The 20,337-nt window shown below is 39.5% G+C and overlaps 1 protein-coding gene across 5 annotated transcripts in view; it reads right to left on the bottom strand.

The window, feature by feature from the left end:
* ANO10 (anoctamin 10) overlaps positions 1-20,337 on the bottom strand; it is a 237,082-nt gene that overhangs the window by 142,078 nt on the left and 74,667 nt on the right. Inside the window, exon 12 of one of the 5 annotated variants that reach the window (XM_087870039.1) lies at positions 4,649-6,842. The exons of the other annotated variants lie outside the window; for them this stretch is intronic. Within the exon in view, the coding sequence (XP_087726165.1) occupies positions 6,675-6,842 (168 nt within the window). The 3' untranslated portion in view covers positions 4,649-6,674. Of the gene's footprint in view, positions 1-4,648; positions 6,843-20,337 lie in introns of those variants that run through there. 5 annotated transcript variants of the gene reach the window in all.

Raw genomic sequence — 20,337 nt, 5'->3', positions numbered from 1 at the left:
GATTCTATCATATATCTAGGCAAGATCCCTTAAGACACTGCAGAATGCAGGTTCTTAAAAATGAACAGTACTGTGCCTTGCTTATAATGCCTCTTGTATTCTGTTTCTCTTTTGCTCTTCCTTCCATTTCTGTAATATCCACAGAGCGTATTATAATTAGATTACAAGCTCAAAGCTGAAGTATGACTTCTTCTTCAATTGACAATATATATACCAAACTCACTAAACAGATAGATGCTCTTGAGGGACTCTGACTTAGATGGTTAAGCAAATTAACTCCCACAATCCTGCCACTGAGGTGAGGACCCTCTGTTCCTAATGAAGAGATGTCCAACTTTCTGATGGCCATTCCAGAGAATCTTTGATGCATGGGATCTAACGCACACATTTGGTTTTCATTTTACTGGTTTGTTTGTTTCCTATAAAGAAGTGTTCATTCATCTTCAAAAGCTTCATGTAGCTTCCACAGCACAATTTAAGACAATGATTATCTTTTCAGCGCACAAGGAAACAGGCCAGAAATGAGTGGAGATCATCATGGTTTCAAGCCAGCATCATGCCTTGGCAAACAGGTTTATAAGACCACAGAATATATTTTTTGCAAACAGGATTGCTGTGAAAAACTTTGTTGGCTGAACTTTCCTCTTTTTTCTAAGTCCAAGGAAAAGGTCATTCAGTGTTAGCATTCTCACTTCTTCTCAGTTCTTACAACTATAAGACTCAACGAGGAAGAGCTAGTAAAGAACAGAATTTCAGAACTGCAAAGGCCCAGGATAACCAATGGCAACCTCCTTGTAACAAAGATGCCAGCTATTCACCTAAGCAAATTTTTTCTTTCCTTTGGACACAGAGCTGGAACATATTTCCCCAGGCTCCCAGTGGCCACATGGTCTCCCAATAGCTGTGGCTGATTTCCATAGACAGCAGAATGTGAATAGAAATGACCTTCCAGGCCTGGTCCATTAAACCCTCCCTCTTGCCAACCTGCATGTCCCTGCCTCACACCCACCTCAAACTCAGGTCTTACATTTAGGTCACTGATTCATCTTGAGTTGATTTTTGTACATGGTGTGGGGAGTTAAGCCTCATTCTTTTCCATGTGGATATTCAGTTGTTCCAGCAGGATTTGTTGAAAAGACTATTCTTTCCCTCGCAACTGTCTTGGCACTCTTGCCAAAAAAAAAAAGAAAAAAAAAAAAAAAAGATCAACTGACCATAAATGTGAGTGTTTATTTCTGAACTTTCAATTCTATTCCACTGATCTATATATCCATTCTTATACCAGTACCACACAGTCTTGATGACTGTAGCTTTGAAGTAAGTTTTGAAATTGGGACATATGAGTCCTCATACATTATTCTTCTTTTTCAAGATTCTTTCAGTTATTCTGGGTCCTTTGCATTTCCATATGAAATTTAGGACCAATTTCTGCAAATATATTAGTCGGGATTTTAATAGGGATCATGTCGGATCTGTAGATCAGTCTGGGGAGTACTGCCATCTTAACAGTATAAAGTCTTCATTTTATTCTTTTTGATATTATTGTAAATGGAACTGTGTTAATTCCATTTTTTGATTGCTCATTACTCCTGTATACAAATACAATTCCTTTTTGTGTACTGTTTGTCTTCTGCAACCCTGCTGAACTCATTTATTAGTTCTAATAGTTTTTTAGTTCATTCCTTAGCATTTTCTATTTGCTAAATTGTGTCATCTGCAAACAGAGATGGTGTGTTTCACTTCTTCCTTTCCAATCTATATGCCTTTTATTTCATTTTCTTGCCTAACTGCCTTGGCTAGAAATTACAGGGAAATGTTGACTAAAAATGGCAAGTACCAGGAGTAGGCATCTTTGTCTTGTTCCTGATCTTTGTGAGAAAGTTTTCAGTCTTTCACCAGTAAACATGACGTTTGCTGGAGGTTTTGTGTAGATGCCCTTTATTGGGTTGAAGAAAAGGGATGATTTTTGAAACGCTGCTAACTGTCGAGGCTTTACCACTATTTACAGAGAAGCCTTATGTTTAAGAGCTGGGCCTGGTGATAAAATGATACATGTTGAAGAAGCTCTGTTTGCTCACTTCTAGGAAAAATGCCAGTTACGGAGTGAAACATCACTTAACTAACCCAGATGCTCTTGGCACAAATGAGAGAGTAGAGAAGCTCCACACACATGAGAAGGTGCTCACCATCACTAGGCATTGGGGAAATGCAAAGCAAAACCACAGTGAGATACCACTTCACACCCACTAGGACGGCTATAATTAAAACAACAACAAACCCAGAAAATAAGTGTTGACCAGGATATGGAGAAATTGGTATCTTTGTGCACTGCTGGTGGGAATGTAAAATCATGCAGCCATAGGGAAAACAGTTTGGTGGTTCCTCAGAAAATTTAATGTAGAATTACTATATGATTCAGCAATTCCACTCCTAGATGTATACCCAAAAGAACTGAAAGTAGGGACTCCAACAAATAACCATATGCCAATGTTCACTGCAGCATTATTTACAATTATATTAAAATAGCCAAAAGGTGGAAACAACCCAAATGTCCATTAACATATAAATGGATAAACAAAATGCAGTCTATCCATACAATGCAATATCATTCGGATAGAAAAAGGAACAAAGTTCTGACACATGCTACACACAGAAGAACCCTGAAAACACTATGGTAAGTGAAGGAGGCCAGACACGAAAGGACAAACAATTCTATGAGTCATTTACATGAAATATCTAGGATAGGCAACTTCACAGAAATAGAAAGTAGAGGTTAGGAGGGATTGGGTGAGAGGGGTCTGAGGAGTTAATGCTTAATGGTGATGGCTGTGCGACACAGTGAATGTAATTAATGTCACTCCACTGTACAGTTAAAATGGTCAAAATGGCAAATTTTGTTGTTTATATTTTACCAACAATAGAAAATGTAATAAAAGGCCCACAGCTCTTACTATACCCGCATTTTTACCATCTTTACTATCATAGCAATGTTTTGGTGTTCTTTTCTTGGGAAAGCTTTGTGACTTGAATCACATCATTGATATACATAGCAGAAGCTCCTCTTGATAAGTATTGTGACTAATGCACAATTCTTATGCATTAGGGGGGTATGTCATTGCAGTTAAATAGACAATTACATTCTTCTCTCTGCCCTTGAAAGTACTGACACTAGAATCTACTTGAGTCAAACAGGGTTCTTCTTTGCAAACTACAAACACCAATTCTGTTTTACTTGGACAAATAAGGGGTTTGCTAAAAGATAACCAGGCAGCTCGCATACCCTCTAAAAGGTCTAAAGAACCAGGCTTAGCAGTCACCCAGACAGCAGCAGTGTCCAAAATCAAGCACGGAGTTTATCTAGTAAGGATGCCAGGGCCATAGCTGCAGACAGAGACCTGACACCCTTGACAGCAGCCACTGCCACAGCGTCCCTCACCAGACTGGATCCTGCACAGTACCAGCTTGCTGGGACCACTCACTTCTAGTCCAAAGTTTGCAGGGCAAGGTTATGACTTTGTGAATACAGATCATGTGCCCATGTCCATGCCCGAGAAGCAAGGAAGGCTAGAAAGGGAGCACCTGGCATTGCCTGCTTCTGGGGAGCTGAGGGGTGGTGGTGGACTCTGCCTTACAAGGTCAGAGATTCTGTGGACACAGAAGGGGATTTAGATGCTCAAAGATCAAAACGAATGACTTGCATTCACTGCACCATGTCTTTAGGCAAACGAATTTGCAAATTAGCAATTTAAGCTAACTATGCCTGACAAAGGTTCTCAGCAGAGGAAGCAGTACACCTAAATTACCAAGCAAGCAAGAGCTCCATCCTTTGGAGGAGCATCAAGGATCTGGGTATTATTAAAGTGTGGGAAGGAGAGCAGTGGGAAAGAGCTGCATGATTTCACAAATGGACTGCAAAACTAAATCTGGATTTCAATCCTGAAAATGGTGGCGAGCCTAAAGGCTTTTAAAGAGAGAATTGCCCCAGAGACTCCACACTCCTTCAGCAGGACCACCTTCCTCTCTGCCCCAAGAGCTCTGTCCCTAGCGCCTCCCTCCAGGCTCCATGACAGTGGTCACTCCTCAAAAATACCTCCTAACTCCCGAGGAGGCTGAGTTCTTCTATACAGTCCAGCCATTTTATATCTCTCTGTGTGACTACTTGGTGCTCTGTGTCCACACTAGATGAAGCTCCAAGAGGCCAGGGACGAAGCCTGCTTCTGCTCAGGACCCAGAACAAGGTACAGTCAGTCCCCAGGTATCTGCTAGGTGAACATGCCTGGTGGAGGGGAGGGGCACGCACACTCAAGGTCGGGGCCAGTGCACTTCCCTTCTCCAACACCACAGAACACTCTAGCCACATTCAGCACGGAGGAAGCAATGTAAGGGAATAGAATTATTGGTGGGTGGTAAGGAGGGCACGTATCGCATGGTGCACTGGGTGTCATTCGCAACTAATGAATCATCGAACTTTACATCAGAAACCAGGGCTGTACTGTATGGTGACTAACATAATATAATAAAAAAAACATTAAAAAAAGGGAATAGAATTATTAAGTAGAGAAAGATGTTTGTCACTCTTTGCTTCTCTTCCTAAATTCTTAAAATAAACCTGAGTGGTGGTGGTGGTGGTGGTGGGGGGGGGGGGGTTGATGCAGTTAGGACCAGCAGAGGCCCAGTTTCCAAATTTGCTCCTGTCCATGGCAAACTCTTCTTCTGTTTTCAATATCAAAATGCTAGCAATTTATGAGGAATCTAATGGAGACTGGTGACTTCAAACCTCAGGTTTTCTGGGAACCAATCCCACCAAATCCAAGGATCTGCTACTGTTATAACGTGCCAGCATCATCTCTCTGCTTTGGATTTATTTGTTTGTTTTGCAACAGAGCGATCACGTCTATTTTCAAATGACAACATTCAATGTACTCCAGCAAAAACACATAATATACTTAGAAAGTATTAAGTAAAAAAGTCATTGAAATCAGCACATTGAGGGAACTAAAACCAATCAAATGATGAAAATGAGGAAGCTTAAAAAAGACTGCCAACTTATCTCTTTAGTCAGGGGTATGACTAACATATGGACTGCAGAATTATCTTTCTCATTTTAGACTCACTTTCAGAATTAGCAACATACTAATTGTCCTCTTCTGTCACCACATCTTTAAATATATCCATATTTTATTAATCTCTCTAATTAGCCACCATCTTGAGAATTTCTCACTGGACTTAGCGATGTAATATTTATGATCACTTTGATAATGCTGGGACAGTGCATCTGTGTAGTACTGCAGCTCACCGCCAGCCACGAGCAAGTGTCAGCCTGCGTGTCAACACAGCGATACCAAATGATTAATTAACACGTCAGAGAAAAATACTGTATAAAAAAGCAGCACAGTCAGAAAAAATTTCAACAGACTGAGATTACTGAAAAAAAATGTATTGAGAGAGCATAGTGTATGATACATTCTATACAAAATTTTAAAAAGAGTTTGCAAAACTAAGGGGCCACAGAAGTCAGTAAAATGACTACTTTTGGTTGGCACTGACTGGAAGGGCAAGAAGGTCTCACGGATATGTTCACTTCTTGAAACTTCATTGAGCTTGACACCCATCACCAGTATTTATATGTATTTGACTCTTCAATAACAAGTTCCCTAAAATATTTTTAATAGTTTTAAAATATCCTATAAATATTACAGAATATAGCACCTATCTCCTTATTTCAGCCCTACTTTAAGAAGAAACAGTAGAGGTCCCTTAAAATTCTCTTAGGGTCTAAAATAATTTCAAACTTAACTGACTTCAACTGCACATACTGGCACATACAACAGATATAAGACACACACACACACACACACACACACACACACACACACACACACTATGCCGCTCTTTGATAACGCGGGACAAAGTTACAAATGATTTAAATCACAGATTTATGTGTAACAAGTTTCTGGGAAAAGTTTTCATATTTTGTTCAATGGTTATGTATTTATAAATTCTGAATTTCAAAATGCCTCTATCCAATTAAAATATTACAACATGCCCAGCATGCCCCTTATAGATAACATATTAGAGGTTTACTATTATGTTGACAAGAATGGATTTTGTAGTGAACTAGGTATAAATTAGAATAAGTATAATGATAATCCAAGTAATATAATATATGGTATAAGCTAAACAGAAGATGAACTATTCTTCTTCCATTCATAAATGAACATCATATATTACAACTGCCTGAAAATACCAAAATAAACTCATTTTTTTCCAGATACAAAAATACTATTACAGAATTCTGGGGTTTTATATGTTAAAGGAGCTACCTAAATTCAAATCTCTCAATACATCCTCAAACAAAACAAAACGGATCAACAAGGAGCAAACAAATGAAGGTATCCGTTATTTATGACTACAACATAAGTAGGAGCTAGGGAATGCATCAGCTTCAGGTTACATGAAAATAGGGAAATCAACACCCAAATCCAGTAACACCAGCTCTAGAGCCCATATCTATGTCGGGAGTCAAGTCAGAAACTTTGAAGAGATGAGTTACGATGGCGGAGGAGTAGGGGACCCCTTTTTCAACTGGTCCCCTGAGTCAAGCTGGATAGGTACCAGACCATCCTGAACACCCACGGAATCAGCCTGAGATGCAGGAAGATACATCTGGATCTCTACAAATGAACATCTCCAGCGCTGAGTATTGAGGTACGAAGCAGGGAGCCGTGAAACCGCTCACAGATATCGGAAGATAAACGGAAGGGAGAGGGAGCCGCCACGTTCGGGCGCCGGGAAGCAGCAGCCACCTGCACGGGGGAGCGGGCGGACTCGCAGACCAGCACCTGCGAGAAAACAGACAGGGACCGTGAGCGGGGAGCGCGTGCCACCAGACTTCTCACGGAACTCCGGTGCGCTCACTGGATCCAGACTGAGACCGGGAGCTCCGGGAGCGCGCGGGGCGGCCGGTGGCTGGCGGTGTTAGAAACACAAAGGACAGAGACACACCGGCCCTGGAAGTGAGGGCTGGGACGCCGGGTGTGGGGCGCACATTCCGGGACGCTGCAGGGTTGAGCAGCACCAACAGAAACAGAGTTAAAGTGGCCAGAACATCAGTGGAGAACGGTCCGCGATCCCTCTGTTCTGTGACAGAGGCTGAGATTCGGCTACTGCTGCTCTGACTCTCAGAAGAGGCACAGCAAACCGCCAGGGAAAGCCGCCAGAGAACAAAAGCCTGGAAATACCGGCTCACAGTGTGCCCATCCCCATCTCCCCTCCCAGGGGACACAACCTAAACAGGGTTGTCTGAGTATCGGCTCGGCAGGCCTCTCCCCCAGAAGGCAGGCTGAAAAATCAAGAAGCCCACAACCCGGGCGCCTCGGTGGCGCAGTCATTAAGCGCCTGTCTTCGCCTCAGGACCTGATCCCGGCGTTCCAGAAAGGAGTCCCTCATCGGGCTCCTCCTCTGGGAGCCTGCTTCTTCTCCCACTCCCCTGCTTGTGTTCCATCTCTCCCTGGTTGTCTCTCTGCCACATAAATAAATAAAATCTTTAAAGAAGAAGCCCACATCCCTAAGATCCCTATAAAACAAGGGTGCACGGCTTGGGTCCCGGTCAATAATTTGGGCTCTGGATAACCCCGCAACCTCTCCTTATCAGAACGACGAGAAGGAGAAGTCCCCCCCAGCAAACAAAAGACAATGAGTCTGTGGCCTCTGCCACAGAACTAATGGATATGGATGTAACCAAACTATCAGAAATGGAATTCAGAGTAACAATGATCAAGATGATGTGTAGACTTGAAAAAAGTATTAACGAAAATGTTAATGATAATATAGAATCTCTAAGGGCAGAAATGAGAGCGAATCTGGCAGAAATTAAAAATTCTATGAGCCAAATGCAGGCAAAACTAGAGGCTCTGACGGCCAGGGTGAATGAGGCAGAGGAACGTATTAGCGAATTGGAAGATGGGTTAGTAGAAGAAAAACAAAAATAGAAGCTGGACTTAAAAAAATCCACACCCATGAATGTAGGTTACGGGAGATTACTGACTCAATGAAACAATCCAATGTCAGAATCATTGGCATCCCTGAGGAGGTGGAGAAAAACAGAGGTCTAGAAGAAATATTTGAACAAATTGTAGCTGAAAACTTCCCTAATCGAGCAAGGGAAACAAACATTCGTGTCCAAGAGGCAGAGAGGACCCCTCCCAAGCTCAACCACGACAAACATACGCCACGTCATGTCATAGTGCAATTCGCAAATATTAGATCCAAGGATACAGGATTGAAAGTGGCCAGGGCAAAGAAATTTCTCACGTACCAAGGCAACGGTATCAGAATTACGTCAGACCTGTCTACACAGACCTGCAATGAGAGAAAGGGGTGGGGGGGGGCATTTTTAAAACTCTTTCAGAGAAAAACATGCAGCCAAGGATCCTTTATCCAGCAAGGCTGTCATTCAGAATTGATGGAGAAATAAAGATATTCCAGAATCGCCAGTCATTAACTAATTTCGTAACCATGAAACCAGCCCTACAGGAGGTATTACGGGGGGTTCTATAAAGGTAAAAAGGCCCCAAGAGATACAGAACAGAAAGTCACAACCAATACAAACAAAGACTTTACTGGCAACATGGCATCATTAAAATCATATCTCTCAGTATTCAGTCTCAATGTGAATGGCTTAAATGCTCCCATAAACGTCACAAGGTTGCAGATTGGATAAAAAGAAATGACCCATCCATTTGCTGTCTACAAGAGACTCAATTTGAACCCAAAGATACACTCGGAATGAAAGTAAAGGGATGGAGTACCATCTTTCACGCCAATGGACCTCAAAAGAAAGCTGGGGTAGCAATTCTCACACCAGATAGATTGGATTTTAAACTAAAGACTATAGTTAGAGACACAGAAGGGCACTATATTATTATTAAAGGATGTATCCAACAAGTGGATATGACAATTATAAATATATATGCCCCCCACAGGGGACCAGCAAGATACACAAGCCAACTCTTAACCAGAATAAAGAGACATATAGATAAAAATACATTAATAGTAAGGGATCTCAACACCCCACCATCAGAAATAGACAGAGAACCCAGAAATGGACCCTCAGCTCCTTGGGTAACTAATCCTTGATAAAGCAGGAAAAAACATACAGTGGAAAAAAGACAGTCTCTTCAATAAATGGTGCTGGGAAAATTGGACAGCTACATGCAAAAGAATGAAACTTGACCAATCTCTCACACCACACACAAAAATAAACTCCAAATGGATGAAAGACCTCGATGTGAGACAGGAATCCATCAAAATTCTAGAGGAGAACATAGGCAGCAATCTCTACGACATCGGCCAAAGCAACCTTTTTCATGATACATCTCCAAAGGCAAGAGAAACAAAAGATAAAATGAACTTATGGGACTTCATCAAGATAAAAAGCTTCTGCACAGCTAAGGAAAAAGTCAAAAAAACTAAGAGGCAGCCCACGGAATGGGAGAATATATTTGCAAATGACACTACAGATAAAAGACTGGTATCCAAGATCTATAAGGAACTTCTCAAACTCAATACTCGAGAAACAAATAAACAAATCATAAAATGGGCATAAGATGTGAACACAGACACTTTTCCAATGAAGACATACAAATGGCTACGAGACACATGAAAAGATGTTCAAAATCATTAGCCATCAGGGAAATTCAAATCAAAACCACACTAAGATACCACCTTATGCCAGTTAGAATGGCAAAAATAGACAAGGCAAGAAACAACAATTGTTGGAGAGGATGTGGAGAAAGGGGATCCCTCCTACATTGTTGGTGGGAATGCAAGTTGGTACAGCCACTCTGGAAAACAGTGTGGAGGTCCCTTAAAAAGTTAGAAATTGAGCTACCCTATGACCCAGCCATTGCACTACTGGGTGTTTACCCCAAAGATATAGACGTAGTGAAGAGAAGGGCCATATGCACCCCAATGTTCAGAGCAGCATTGTCCACAACAGCTAAATCGTGGAAGGAGCCGAGATGCCCTGCAACAGATGACTGGATTAAGAAGTTGTGGTCCATATATACAATGGAATATTACTCAGCTATCAGAAAGAATGAATTCTCAACATTTGCTGCAACATGGACGGCATTGGAGGAGATAATGTTATGTGAAATAAGTCAAGCAGAGAAAGACAATTATCATATGATTTCTCTCATTTATCAAACATAAGAACTAGGAAGATCGGTAGGGGAAGAGAGGGATAAAGAAAGGGGGGGTAATCAGAAGGGGGAATGAAACATGAGAGATATGGACTATGAGAAACAAACTGAGGCCCTCAGAGGGGAGGGGGGTGGGGGAATGGGATAGACCGGTGATGGGTAGTAAGGAGGGCACATATTGCATGGTGAATTGGTTGTTATACGCAACTAATGAATCACTGAACTTTATTTCGGAAACCGGGGATGTACTGTATGGTGACTAACATAATATAATAAAAAAACATTAAAAAAAAAAGAAACTTTGAAAAAAAGTAGAGAGGAAAACAGAGTAATAGGAGTGTTGGACAACAAATAAAATCACCCACAGAGAAAGAAATTTCCACTGTAACTACTGAAAACAGGTCTTGGATAGGTGGATCAGAGGTTTCCTGGAAAATCAAAAGGACAGAGCTTGAAAATGAATAGAACTAGAGATTGTAGTCTTAGGAAGGCATCATTTCTGGGGGAAAGAATTACACAGAAGGATCAGGTATCTCATGGAGGCTGATGATTATGGAAAAGAAGAAAGTAAAATGTAGAAATTATGGTCCTGCACAAACCAGAGCAATACTCACACTTCTCACCACAAAGAAGGTACTCATTAAAGAAACGGCATTTTTTGGCAAATCAAAACCACAATGAGATGTTACCTCACACCAGTTCGAATGACTACTATTAAAGAGACAAGAAATGACAGGTGTTGGCAAGGATGCGGAGAAAAGGGAACCTTGTGTGCTGCTGGTGGAAATGTTAATTGGTGCAGCCACTATGGAAAACAGTATGGAGGTTCCACAAAAAATTAAAAATAGAACTACTATATGATTCAGCAATTCTATTTCTGGGTATATATTTGAAGAAAAGGAAAACACTAACTTGAAAAGACATATGTACCCAGCATTACTTACAATAGCTGAGATATGGAACCAACTTCAGTGTCCCTGTGAAATGGGTGAGAGCATCAAAAGGTACAAACTTTCAGTTATAAAATAAATAAGTCATGGGGATGTAACATACAGCACCATGACTATAGTTAATACTGTATTGAATATTTGAAAGCTGCTAACAGAGTAAATCTTAAAAGTTCTCATCATGAGTTATACGCAACTAATGAATCATCGAACTTTACATCAGAAACCGGGGATGTACTGTATGGTGACTAACATAATATAATAAAAAAAAATTAAAAAAAAGAAGTTCTCATCATGAGAAAAAAAATTTTGTAACTATATGGTGTTGGATGTTAATTAGACTAACTGTAGTGATCATTTCACAATATACACAACATCAAATAATTATGTTATGCACCTGAAACTAATATAATGTTATATGTCAATTGTACCTCAATTAAAAAAAAAAATGCTTAGTCAAAGAAAAAGGGGAAAAAAAGATACAGCATTTTTGCCATTCCAGAAGAAGGGAGCACTGTGAACTATGGAGCTAAGGAAACCACTGAGTAAATCTTACCCTTGCCAACTTGAAATAGTAAAGCTAGCCCAGGAAAATCATTCATTTCAAAATGAACAGAAAAACAGCAATAGCATCTGTACAGAGTTACTAGGAGAATAAAACAGACATTGAGAATCAAGGGGTTTCAGTTTTGGGGTTTGCTCACCAACAAAATAAAAAAAAAAAGATTAAAAAACCCCCAAAAAACCAACAAAACAAAACAGAAACCAGATGAAAGTTATAACTGAAGATTCAAACCTGAATTAAATTAAGCATTTGCAAATCTGAAAGAAAACCTCCAAGTAAGAGATCTAAAAATTCAGAATAGAAATATCAAACAAACCAACAAACAGGAAGACGTGAAATGAGAGTAACAACCCAGCAAAGAATCAAAGAAAAAGACAAAATCATCTTAGAAATGAAGACTAAACCGCAAAGTAGCTAAGGGAGAATAGATGGAAATGAAAATAAGGGACATGAAAGAAAGGACTGAAAAGCCAAGATGACAAAAATAAAATAGAGATGTCAAAGTGAAATAAAATGATCAAGAAGATCCAACATACATACAACCGAAGACCCTGAAGAAAAACAAAACAAGAGGATGCAATTAATATTAAAAAATATAATTCAAGAAAATGTTCCAGGGGCGCCTGGGTGGCTCAGTCATTAAGTGTCTGCCTTCGGCTCAGGTCATGATCCCGGCATTCTGGGATCGAGCCCTACATCGGGCTCCCTGCTCAGTGGGAAGCCTGCTTCTCCCTCTCCCACTCCCCCTGCTTGTGTTCCCTCTCTTGCTGCCTCTCTGTCAAATAAATAAATAAAATCTTAAAAAAAAAAAAAGAAAGAAAAAGAAAATGTTCCAGAAATAAAAGAAGACCTGAAACTACATTTGAAAGGGCCTACTGTGTATCTGTGGTCTGGACCAGGCAACTTTGACACATACATCCACCTATAAAATTATTAGATTTTAAAGATTAACATAAAAAGCAATAATAAACCCCTGGACCTCAAAGAAAAATGACTGAGTCACTCTTAAAAGAGGAAAGTCAGACTGACATCAAAGTTTGACAGCAGTAAACCAAGACAACATGCAGTAGCATTTTCAAGAAATTTTAAGAAAACTGAACTAAAATATTTGTATACAGCTAAGTTGTCCTTCAAATATTGCTGTTATAGAATAGTCTTAAATATTCAAGAACTTAAAAACTCTACTTGAGGAATCTTTTGCTACTCAAAGTAGGGTTCATTGGCACAGCAATGGCATCATCTGGAAGTATGTAAGGCATGAGAATGTAGGCGCTACCCAAGAGGTCCAAATGATTCACATGCCCATTATTGTTGGAGAACTACTGTACTAGAGAACAAGTTTCATGAAAAAAAGAGGCGAGTAACCAGAGAAACTTTGACAGAGTGACTGATGGCAAGCACCAGAGAGATTTAACTGCTTCCTAGGACTGAAAAGGATACATGCATACGCTGAATATTTTGACAACGTAGAAATAATACAACTGAAATAATGAGAGGCGAAAGAAGAAAGGAAAGTACATTAATGAACTGTCAAACAGATAACACATAATCAAGGATGTTTTTTAAAACTGACAAGCCAAATAGTAGAAATCTAAGTAAAGGGAAAGAGAATTAAGGATATTATAGGAGTTATAACTATAAAGGTACGAAACAAACCTTCCTAAACACCTCCACACAAAAAGAAAGTATACACCATATAGAGAAAAAACACAGTAAATAGAACATAATACATAGAATATGTAACATAAAATAACATAACAAAGTTGAGACCAAACACAACAGCATCTCAATTAATGCAAATGGGCTTAACATATCAATTAAAAGTAAAATATTTCAAACTGTCTTTCAGAAGAAAACTAAATCCTATGCTATAGACAAGAGACACACCTCAATGAAAGTGATTCAGGGAAGCTAAAAATAATGGTATACTAGAGAAAAACAGAAAAATAGAAAGGAGGGGATATAATTCTAATATCAGACAATAAAATTTAGGTCAAAAGACATTAAAAATGACAAAGAAATATTTTTATAATGTTAAAGGTCACAATTCAAAATGAAAATACAGCAGTTACAAATCTCTATGCACCAAGTAACATAGCAATTACATTCACAAACCAGAAACTAAATAGATGCTTTGTAATAGGAGCACAGTATTTAGCAGAAGACTTTAACACTACTCTTAAATCAAGATGAGTGGACAAAAAGCAATAATTTAGGAGACCTAAACAATATGCTTACTATGGTGGAGCTTACAGAGAAACAGATACAGACACTGATAACATTACATGAATATAATAAAGGGCCTATTTTTTTTCTCAAGCACACATGGAACATGTAAAGGCCTGATCCTATGTCAAGTGACAGAAAAAGCCTCAAACTTAAATGACATGTATGTATCTAAAAAGGAAAATCTGAATATTCTCTAAAGTAAAACCTATATGTGTAATACTATTAATAAACTCCAGGCAAGAAGACAAAAAAAGTAGTCTAAGGTCACAAGTACAGGTATTCTAACTTTTGACTACATTCACATGCTGTTTAAATAATATTCAACTATTCTGAAGACACAGCAAAATGACAGATTCTCAAGAACCGACATACATTTTAAAAGCAAACTCCATTTTACTTTGGAGAAATATTTTTAACCTTCTTTAAAAATACAAATCCTGGCTTACTCCTTACCCATAGAATTCACCACGATCAACTTCACTTTAATCTTAGATTTGTAGATTATTCTAGTTTTCCCAAATTGTTTTACAAGAATGAACATAAAACAAGGGCCTCTTCTTATGGCTCAAACAAAAATATCTTCTTTTTGGGGCACATGAGTGGCTCAGTTGGTTAAGCGTCCAACTCTTGATTTCGGCTAGGGTTGTGATCTCAGGATTGTGGGATCGAGGCCCACATTGGGCTCCACTCAGTGCAGAGTCTGCTTGTCTGTCTCCCTCCCTCTCTGCCCCTCCCCCCACCCACACACATGCATTCCTTCAAATAAATAAATAAATAAATAAATAAATAAATAAATAAATAAATAAAATCTTTAAAAATTATCTTCTTTCTGATGTCTATGGCAGAATTTTTTTCTTGCATTAATATTTTAATGTATGAAATTGTTACCATATTATAGTTCTGCTTCGTAATTGCTTTAAAAATACTAATAGCAGGTCTTGAAATAAGAACACAACATGTGATCTCACAATTCTGTGGTTTAGGTGGTAATTAAAACCATAATCAAAGAGCTGACAGCACTGTCATAAATCCAGTGATGTTCTGCCCACTAAATAGAGATCCTCATCACTGAGAGTCTCCATGGATATGTCTTCAACTAGTACCCTATGAATCATCTGGCAGTCCCACGTGTGACATCAAATGTATCTTTCCAGCAAGGAGAAGGGCAGAATCACAGGCAGCCTGGATTAAAGTCTCAAGAATTTCCACAGCAATATTAATAATGCAAAGAGGAGACTAAAGGTCTGACAGTCAAAGGGATGAGAATTCCCTCTCTCTAAATAAAGAGGCAATAGTAACTGATGCTTTTATGGTTGCAAATGTCTTGCCTTTGCTTAAACTTCCCATACAAAATGGCTCAAAATTCTTCTTAAGGATTTAGAAAAAATAAAGGAAACCATCAGCTATTACCTCTGACTTGTTATCCTCATTCAATTTAGAACTGATTTTATACTAAGTATGAAAATACAGGCAGGTATGTAAGAGGTGGGAGAGGTTGATGTAGACTGGGAAATAATCTGACTAGGTTCTTGGAAATCCCAATATTTATAATGGGGCATATAACAGTTCATTCAGTATAATAGTGATTCCTTAATTAATGACATCCACAGATGTATCGCTATTTGCAGGGATACATGAAATTCTTCAAGTAATTTTGTTTATAAATTTTATTTTATATCATACAGTAAAGCTGACATTTTTTTTGTAGTTTCGTGAATTTCAACAAATGCATAGATTTGCATGGCCACCACCATACTGAGGGTACTGAACAGTTTCACCACCCTCCAAAATCCCTCATGCTATGTCTTTATAGTCATTCTAAACAAAATTAATTTTAATTCACTTTATTTTAATGTTTTTTTCCCATGAAAGTGTAAAACAACACAGAACAACCAAAACAATTCCTCCAAAACATCCAAGGATCACCGACCCAAGCATTCAAAGACACAGTGATAGAGTAAGGTTTATGCGGGCTCAGTTCCTTTTTCAGTCCTAGCAAGAATGCACATAAAATGCGTGCCCTGCTCCAAAGACATTATTCTCTGATTAGGGATTTAGTTGTTCCGTTCCATGCCAGACAGATGTTCCCTTTTCTCTCTGCCTTTGTGGTCTCTATGCCAAGAGGGGCTCAGTAAAGCTCCGGTGCTCCAAGCCCAGGACACAGCCCCAGACCTCAAGGAAGCAGTCAGAGAAACAAGAAAGAAGCCTAAAGTAGGGGTTGTCAGCAGAAAAGAGGCAGTGATACATTTCAGAGGATGGCAATGAGAAGTGGCGAGGAGAAGAAAGCCAAGGGATATGGAGGGCTAGGGAGAAAGATATGCAGTAGTAAATGAGAGTGAGAAATGGGCTGAAAACTACAAGTCCATCCCAAATTTCTCTCTCATGAGGATAAATAACTTCAAGTAGAATTTCAGGGTCAAAGAGTATATCTATTTCACATTTATTTAAATTTTATGAACCTTATTTTTTAAAAAAGCAACTTCAAAAACTCCCTAACCCAGGGCATTTTCATTGAATGACACTACTACAATGGATTCTCTTCTCAGAGCTGCGCGATTACCTGCTTAAACAAGCTTTTGGCCTTAGAAGCAGTTTTAAAGAAATTCACTCTTATTAAAAAATTATGACAAATACACAAATAGACTGCTCCTTTGCTTTGGCCCCAACCCAATCTTGGTACTACCCTTGATGACAAGCAGGACAAAATATTTGTTATTAATAAGCAGCTTTTGTTTTTCCTAACCTGTAGGTGAAACAGATCCAAACCTAAAATTACAAGCATGCCAACTCATTCATTATCTTTCAACCCATCACCTACTCAAAATGAAGGAACTTCTATTATCCTGAAAAGGTCAAAACTGCCTTGTAAAATACCACTCAAGTCATAAATTCTAAAGCTCAACAGCATGAGGTCATCTCATGTAGGACACAAAAAAATTTTACATAAATTTTTTAAAAATTGCCAACAGCATTATCTGTACTAAACAACTAGATGTAAAATGAATTCACTAAATTCTGCCCTTAAATCATTATTCTCATATATATTTGTTTATCTGCACATTAACTATCCCAGGAAGCAGATGTAAGGATCCTAGCACATTGACTGCCCCCATGAAAGAGAATTTGTTGACTGGGTGACAGAAGTAGAGGGATTTTTATCACATTTTTGAACCTTTCAAGTTCGAACCACGTAAATGCACTACTATTCAAAGAGTAAAACATTTACACAGAGAAGATCATTATTTCTGTAAGGAAATACCTTTGTAATTTCCATGCTGTCAGCTAACAACAAAAATACAATTGTACCAAATGATACCATCAGATACCAAGCCAGAGGGAAAATGAGGCAGGTTACCATTCTCCTTATGAAAAGGTGTATATGTATATGGGAGAGAACAGCTTCTCCGATAACTTGATTGAAAGTTACATGTGTAAAACAAAAAGAAGGGCTGAGAAGGAACACTTGTCGTCAGTTCTTTCTCCCACTAACTGAAACGCCCAACCGAATACCCGCTACTGTTCTCAGAACTCTGTTCACCTGCGCACGTGCTCACGAGAGCAACGCAGCTGAAGCAACAGTGAAGGTCAGGAGCAGCACAGTCGCTACAGAGCACCATCTGTGGGCCTAGACACACCCCAGTGTGCAGAGACAAAGGGTGGAGGCAGCTTCCTGCAGGACGGGCCTCCCCCTCATCCACTGTCCCAGGGTCCAGCTGGAAGTGGACAGAGTCACGGTGCAGGATCACAAAGCACCACAGCTAGAGTCAGAAGGGGAACAACTGGTCAACAGCAGGAAATCCAACGTGCAAATCCAACAACTTTCTTAGAATGGAGAAGATAAAGTATTCACCTCAACAGCACAGGTCAGAACACTATTTACCAGTCCACGGAGAGAGAGAGAGAGACTTGCGCCAAAATGCACATCATCTCTCACGAAGCATGCTTAGAGTCCAGCCGACACTGCTTTCCAAACCTAGACATTTGCAGTGACGGCAGCAGCCTGCTGATTTACATTTTAGCATGAGCACCTTATCTTTCTGCAAGCCACTACAAACAGTTCACAGACCAGCAAGCACAGCGTGTGAGCCATACTTAGAGCAGCTTCGTCAACTATGAGCACCACTGACAGCAAGGTTTAGTGACAATTCAAATTCCATTCATCTCAGCTAACATGTGACTTAATAACCAAATCCGTTGATCAAGGCTTGAGATAAGACCCTTCTCAAGACTTTAGATTATAAACCTCTTTCTTCCAAAGGAATGAATAAACAGGGCTTAGCACCCTAGTTTTGAAAGGTCACTGACCCTTATTTTAAAGCATAAAAACTACAAAATAAGTACTCAAGTATTCGTTACCCAACTGATAAATCAACTTTCAATTGGATCAGTTACATACTATTTAGTCTTTTATATTTAAAAAATATATTCTTAGGTTAAACCCTTAAATAATTTTTCAGCTTAGGAGAGGTGAAATATTCCTCAGGAAAGTCTCATGAGTAAAGGTAATGTTCCAAATTGTTTAAAATGTTTCTTTTAGTTTGAAATTATTTACTTAAAAGTACCAAATACAAGCTTATGGTTTTTAATGACTCCACTAATGGACATCAACCTCACTCCCTCCCTCATTAGAACACTGGAATTCTCAATTGCTCCCAGTGTGTTACTGCTACTGCCCGTCCACACACATCAGAACACCCTGATGATTCTAGAAGCCCATGAGGAATATCTTGTGCCTTTGAAAGGCTTAACAGCAATAGCATGTTACTTTCCATACAATTATCAGCATTTATGTACATGGCCCACATTTTGAAAACAACAAAATATAAAACAGTGGATCATTTTTGATCTTAAGCATGACCAGTGAATTCTCAAATGTCTGAACTATGGCTCACCTCATTAATTTCCCCTCATCAGAAAAACAGCACTCTGGATGAGCAGCTCCTTTAATGTTGACAGGAATTATGAAAGATTAAAGAAGTGAAAACCAAAGAAGCCTATGCCTTCTAACATGTTCTTTTTAGCAGAATCTCTAAAAATTCTATTATAAAATATTTTTTTAAGATTTTATTTATTTGAGAGAGAGAGAGAGGATGAGAGAGAGATCATGAGCAGTGGGGAGGGACAGAGGGAGAAGCAGACTCCCTGCTAAGCAAGGAGCCCAATGTGGGACTCCATCTCAGGACCCTGGGATCATGACCTGAGCTGAAGGCAGACACTAACCAACCGAGCTATCCAGGTGCCCTCTACTATAAAATCTTATCTGGAGTTTGAAAAAAGCCACTTGCTACACAAAATCAAATATTAGATTAATTGGTATTAGGTCATTTCATTCTCAATTAGTTTGGGGGGAATAAAATCACTGGGGCACATAGGTGGCTCAGTCAGTTAAGCATCTGCCTTTGTTTGGCTCAGGTCATGATCTCAGGGTCCTGGGATCAGGTCGCAGGTCAGGCTTCCTGCTCAGCGGGAAGTCCACTTCTCTTTCTCCCTCTAACCCTCCCTCCCCCTCGTGCTCGCTCTCTCTCGTTCTCAATCTCTCTCTCTCTCTCTCTCCCGTTTGTTCTGTCTCTCTCTCTCTGTCAAATAAATAAATGAATAAAAGCTTTATAAAAAAAATCACTTCTTTCGTCTTGCAAACATACCCTTAGCCAGAGGCAAAAGATTTTCCAAAACATGTTTTTCAATAAAGTTTTTAAATTTTTAAATTTACGCAGCATAAAAATCACTCATAAAGCTCTTTGAATTTTTACAAATGCACTGAGGTGTGAAACCATCATCATAATCAGGATACAGAACAAGTTCATCATTCCAAAAAATGTCCTTGTGCTGTACCCTTGTAGTCAAATACACACCTTATTCCCAATCCCTGGCAACCACCCCGCAGTAAATTCAAATGTCCAAAATTTAGACTGGATGCATAGGACAAATCTCACCGCAAAGAGAAGACAATGCAATGAGCCCTCCCCATAGTCTTGTTCATATGTCCTTCCTAAACCCTCAGTGGAAGGATATTGTTGACCTACCAGAGAGCTACTCTTTCCCCTTGGGGTTGCTGTTCTACAACTGATAACTATAAAAGAATATCAACCCACAGTATTCTTTCTGCTCCAATCCCACCACCTTTTTGCTGTGAAATACTCCCTCAACCTGAGTTCTTTGTGCACCAGTGACCACATTACAGACTTAGTCATTCGCACAGATGGTGCCAATTAGTTTCTCTGTGACGTGCTACAATGAACCTGAAATGGATGCCCTACAATCTTCCTTGCACTCCTAGAAATGGTTACAGCTGGGGCCCACTGGCAGCAGCACGGGGATAATCACATCCCTACATTCTGCAGCTCATCTTCCACCTTATGCCCCAGCCGCAAGAGGAGGTGATCTACGGGCT

The sequence above is a fragment of the Ursus americanus genome, chromosome 20 (genome assembly GCF_024610735.1).
Source record: "Ursus americanus isolate L20-20 chromosome 20, mUrsAme1.1.p, whole genome shotgun sequence".
Lineage (NCBI taxonomy): Eukaryota > Metazoa > Chordata > Mammalia > Carnivora > Ursidae > Ursus > Ursus americanus.
This window is presented reverse-complemented; position numbering and strand designations above follow the sequence as displayed.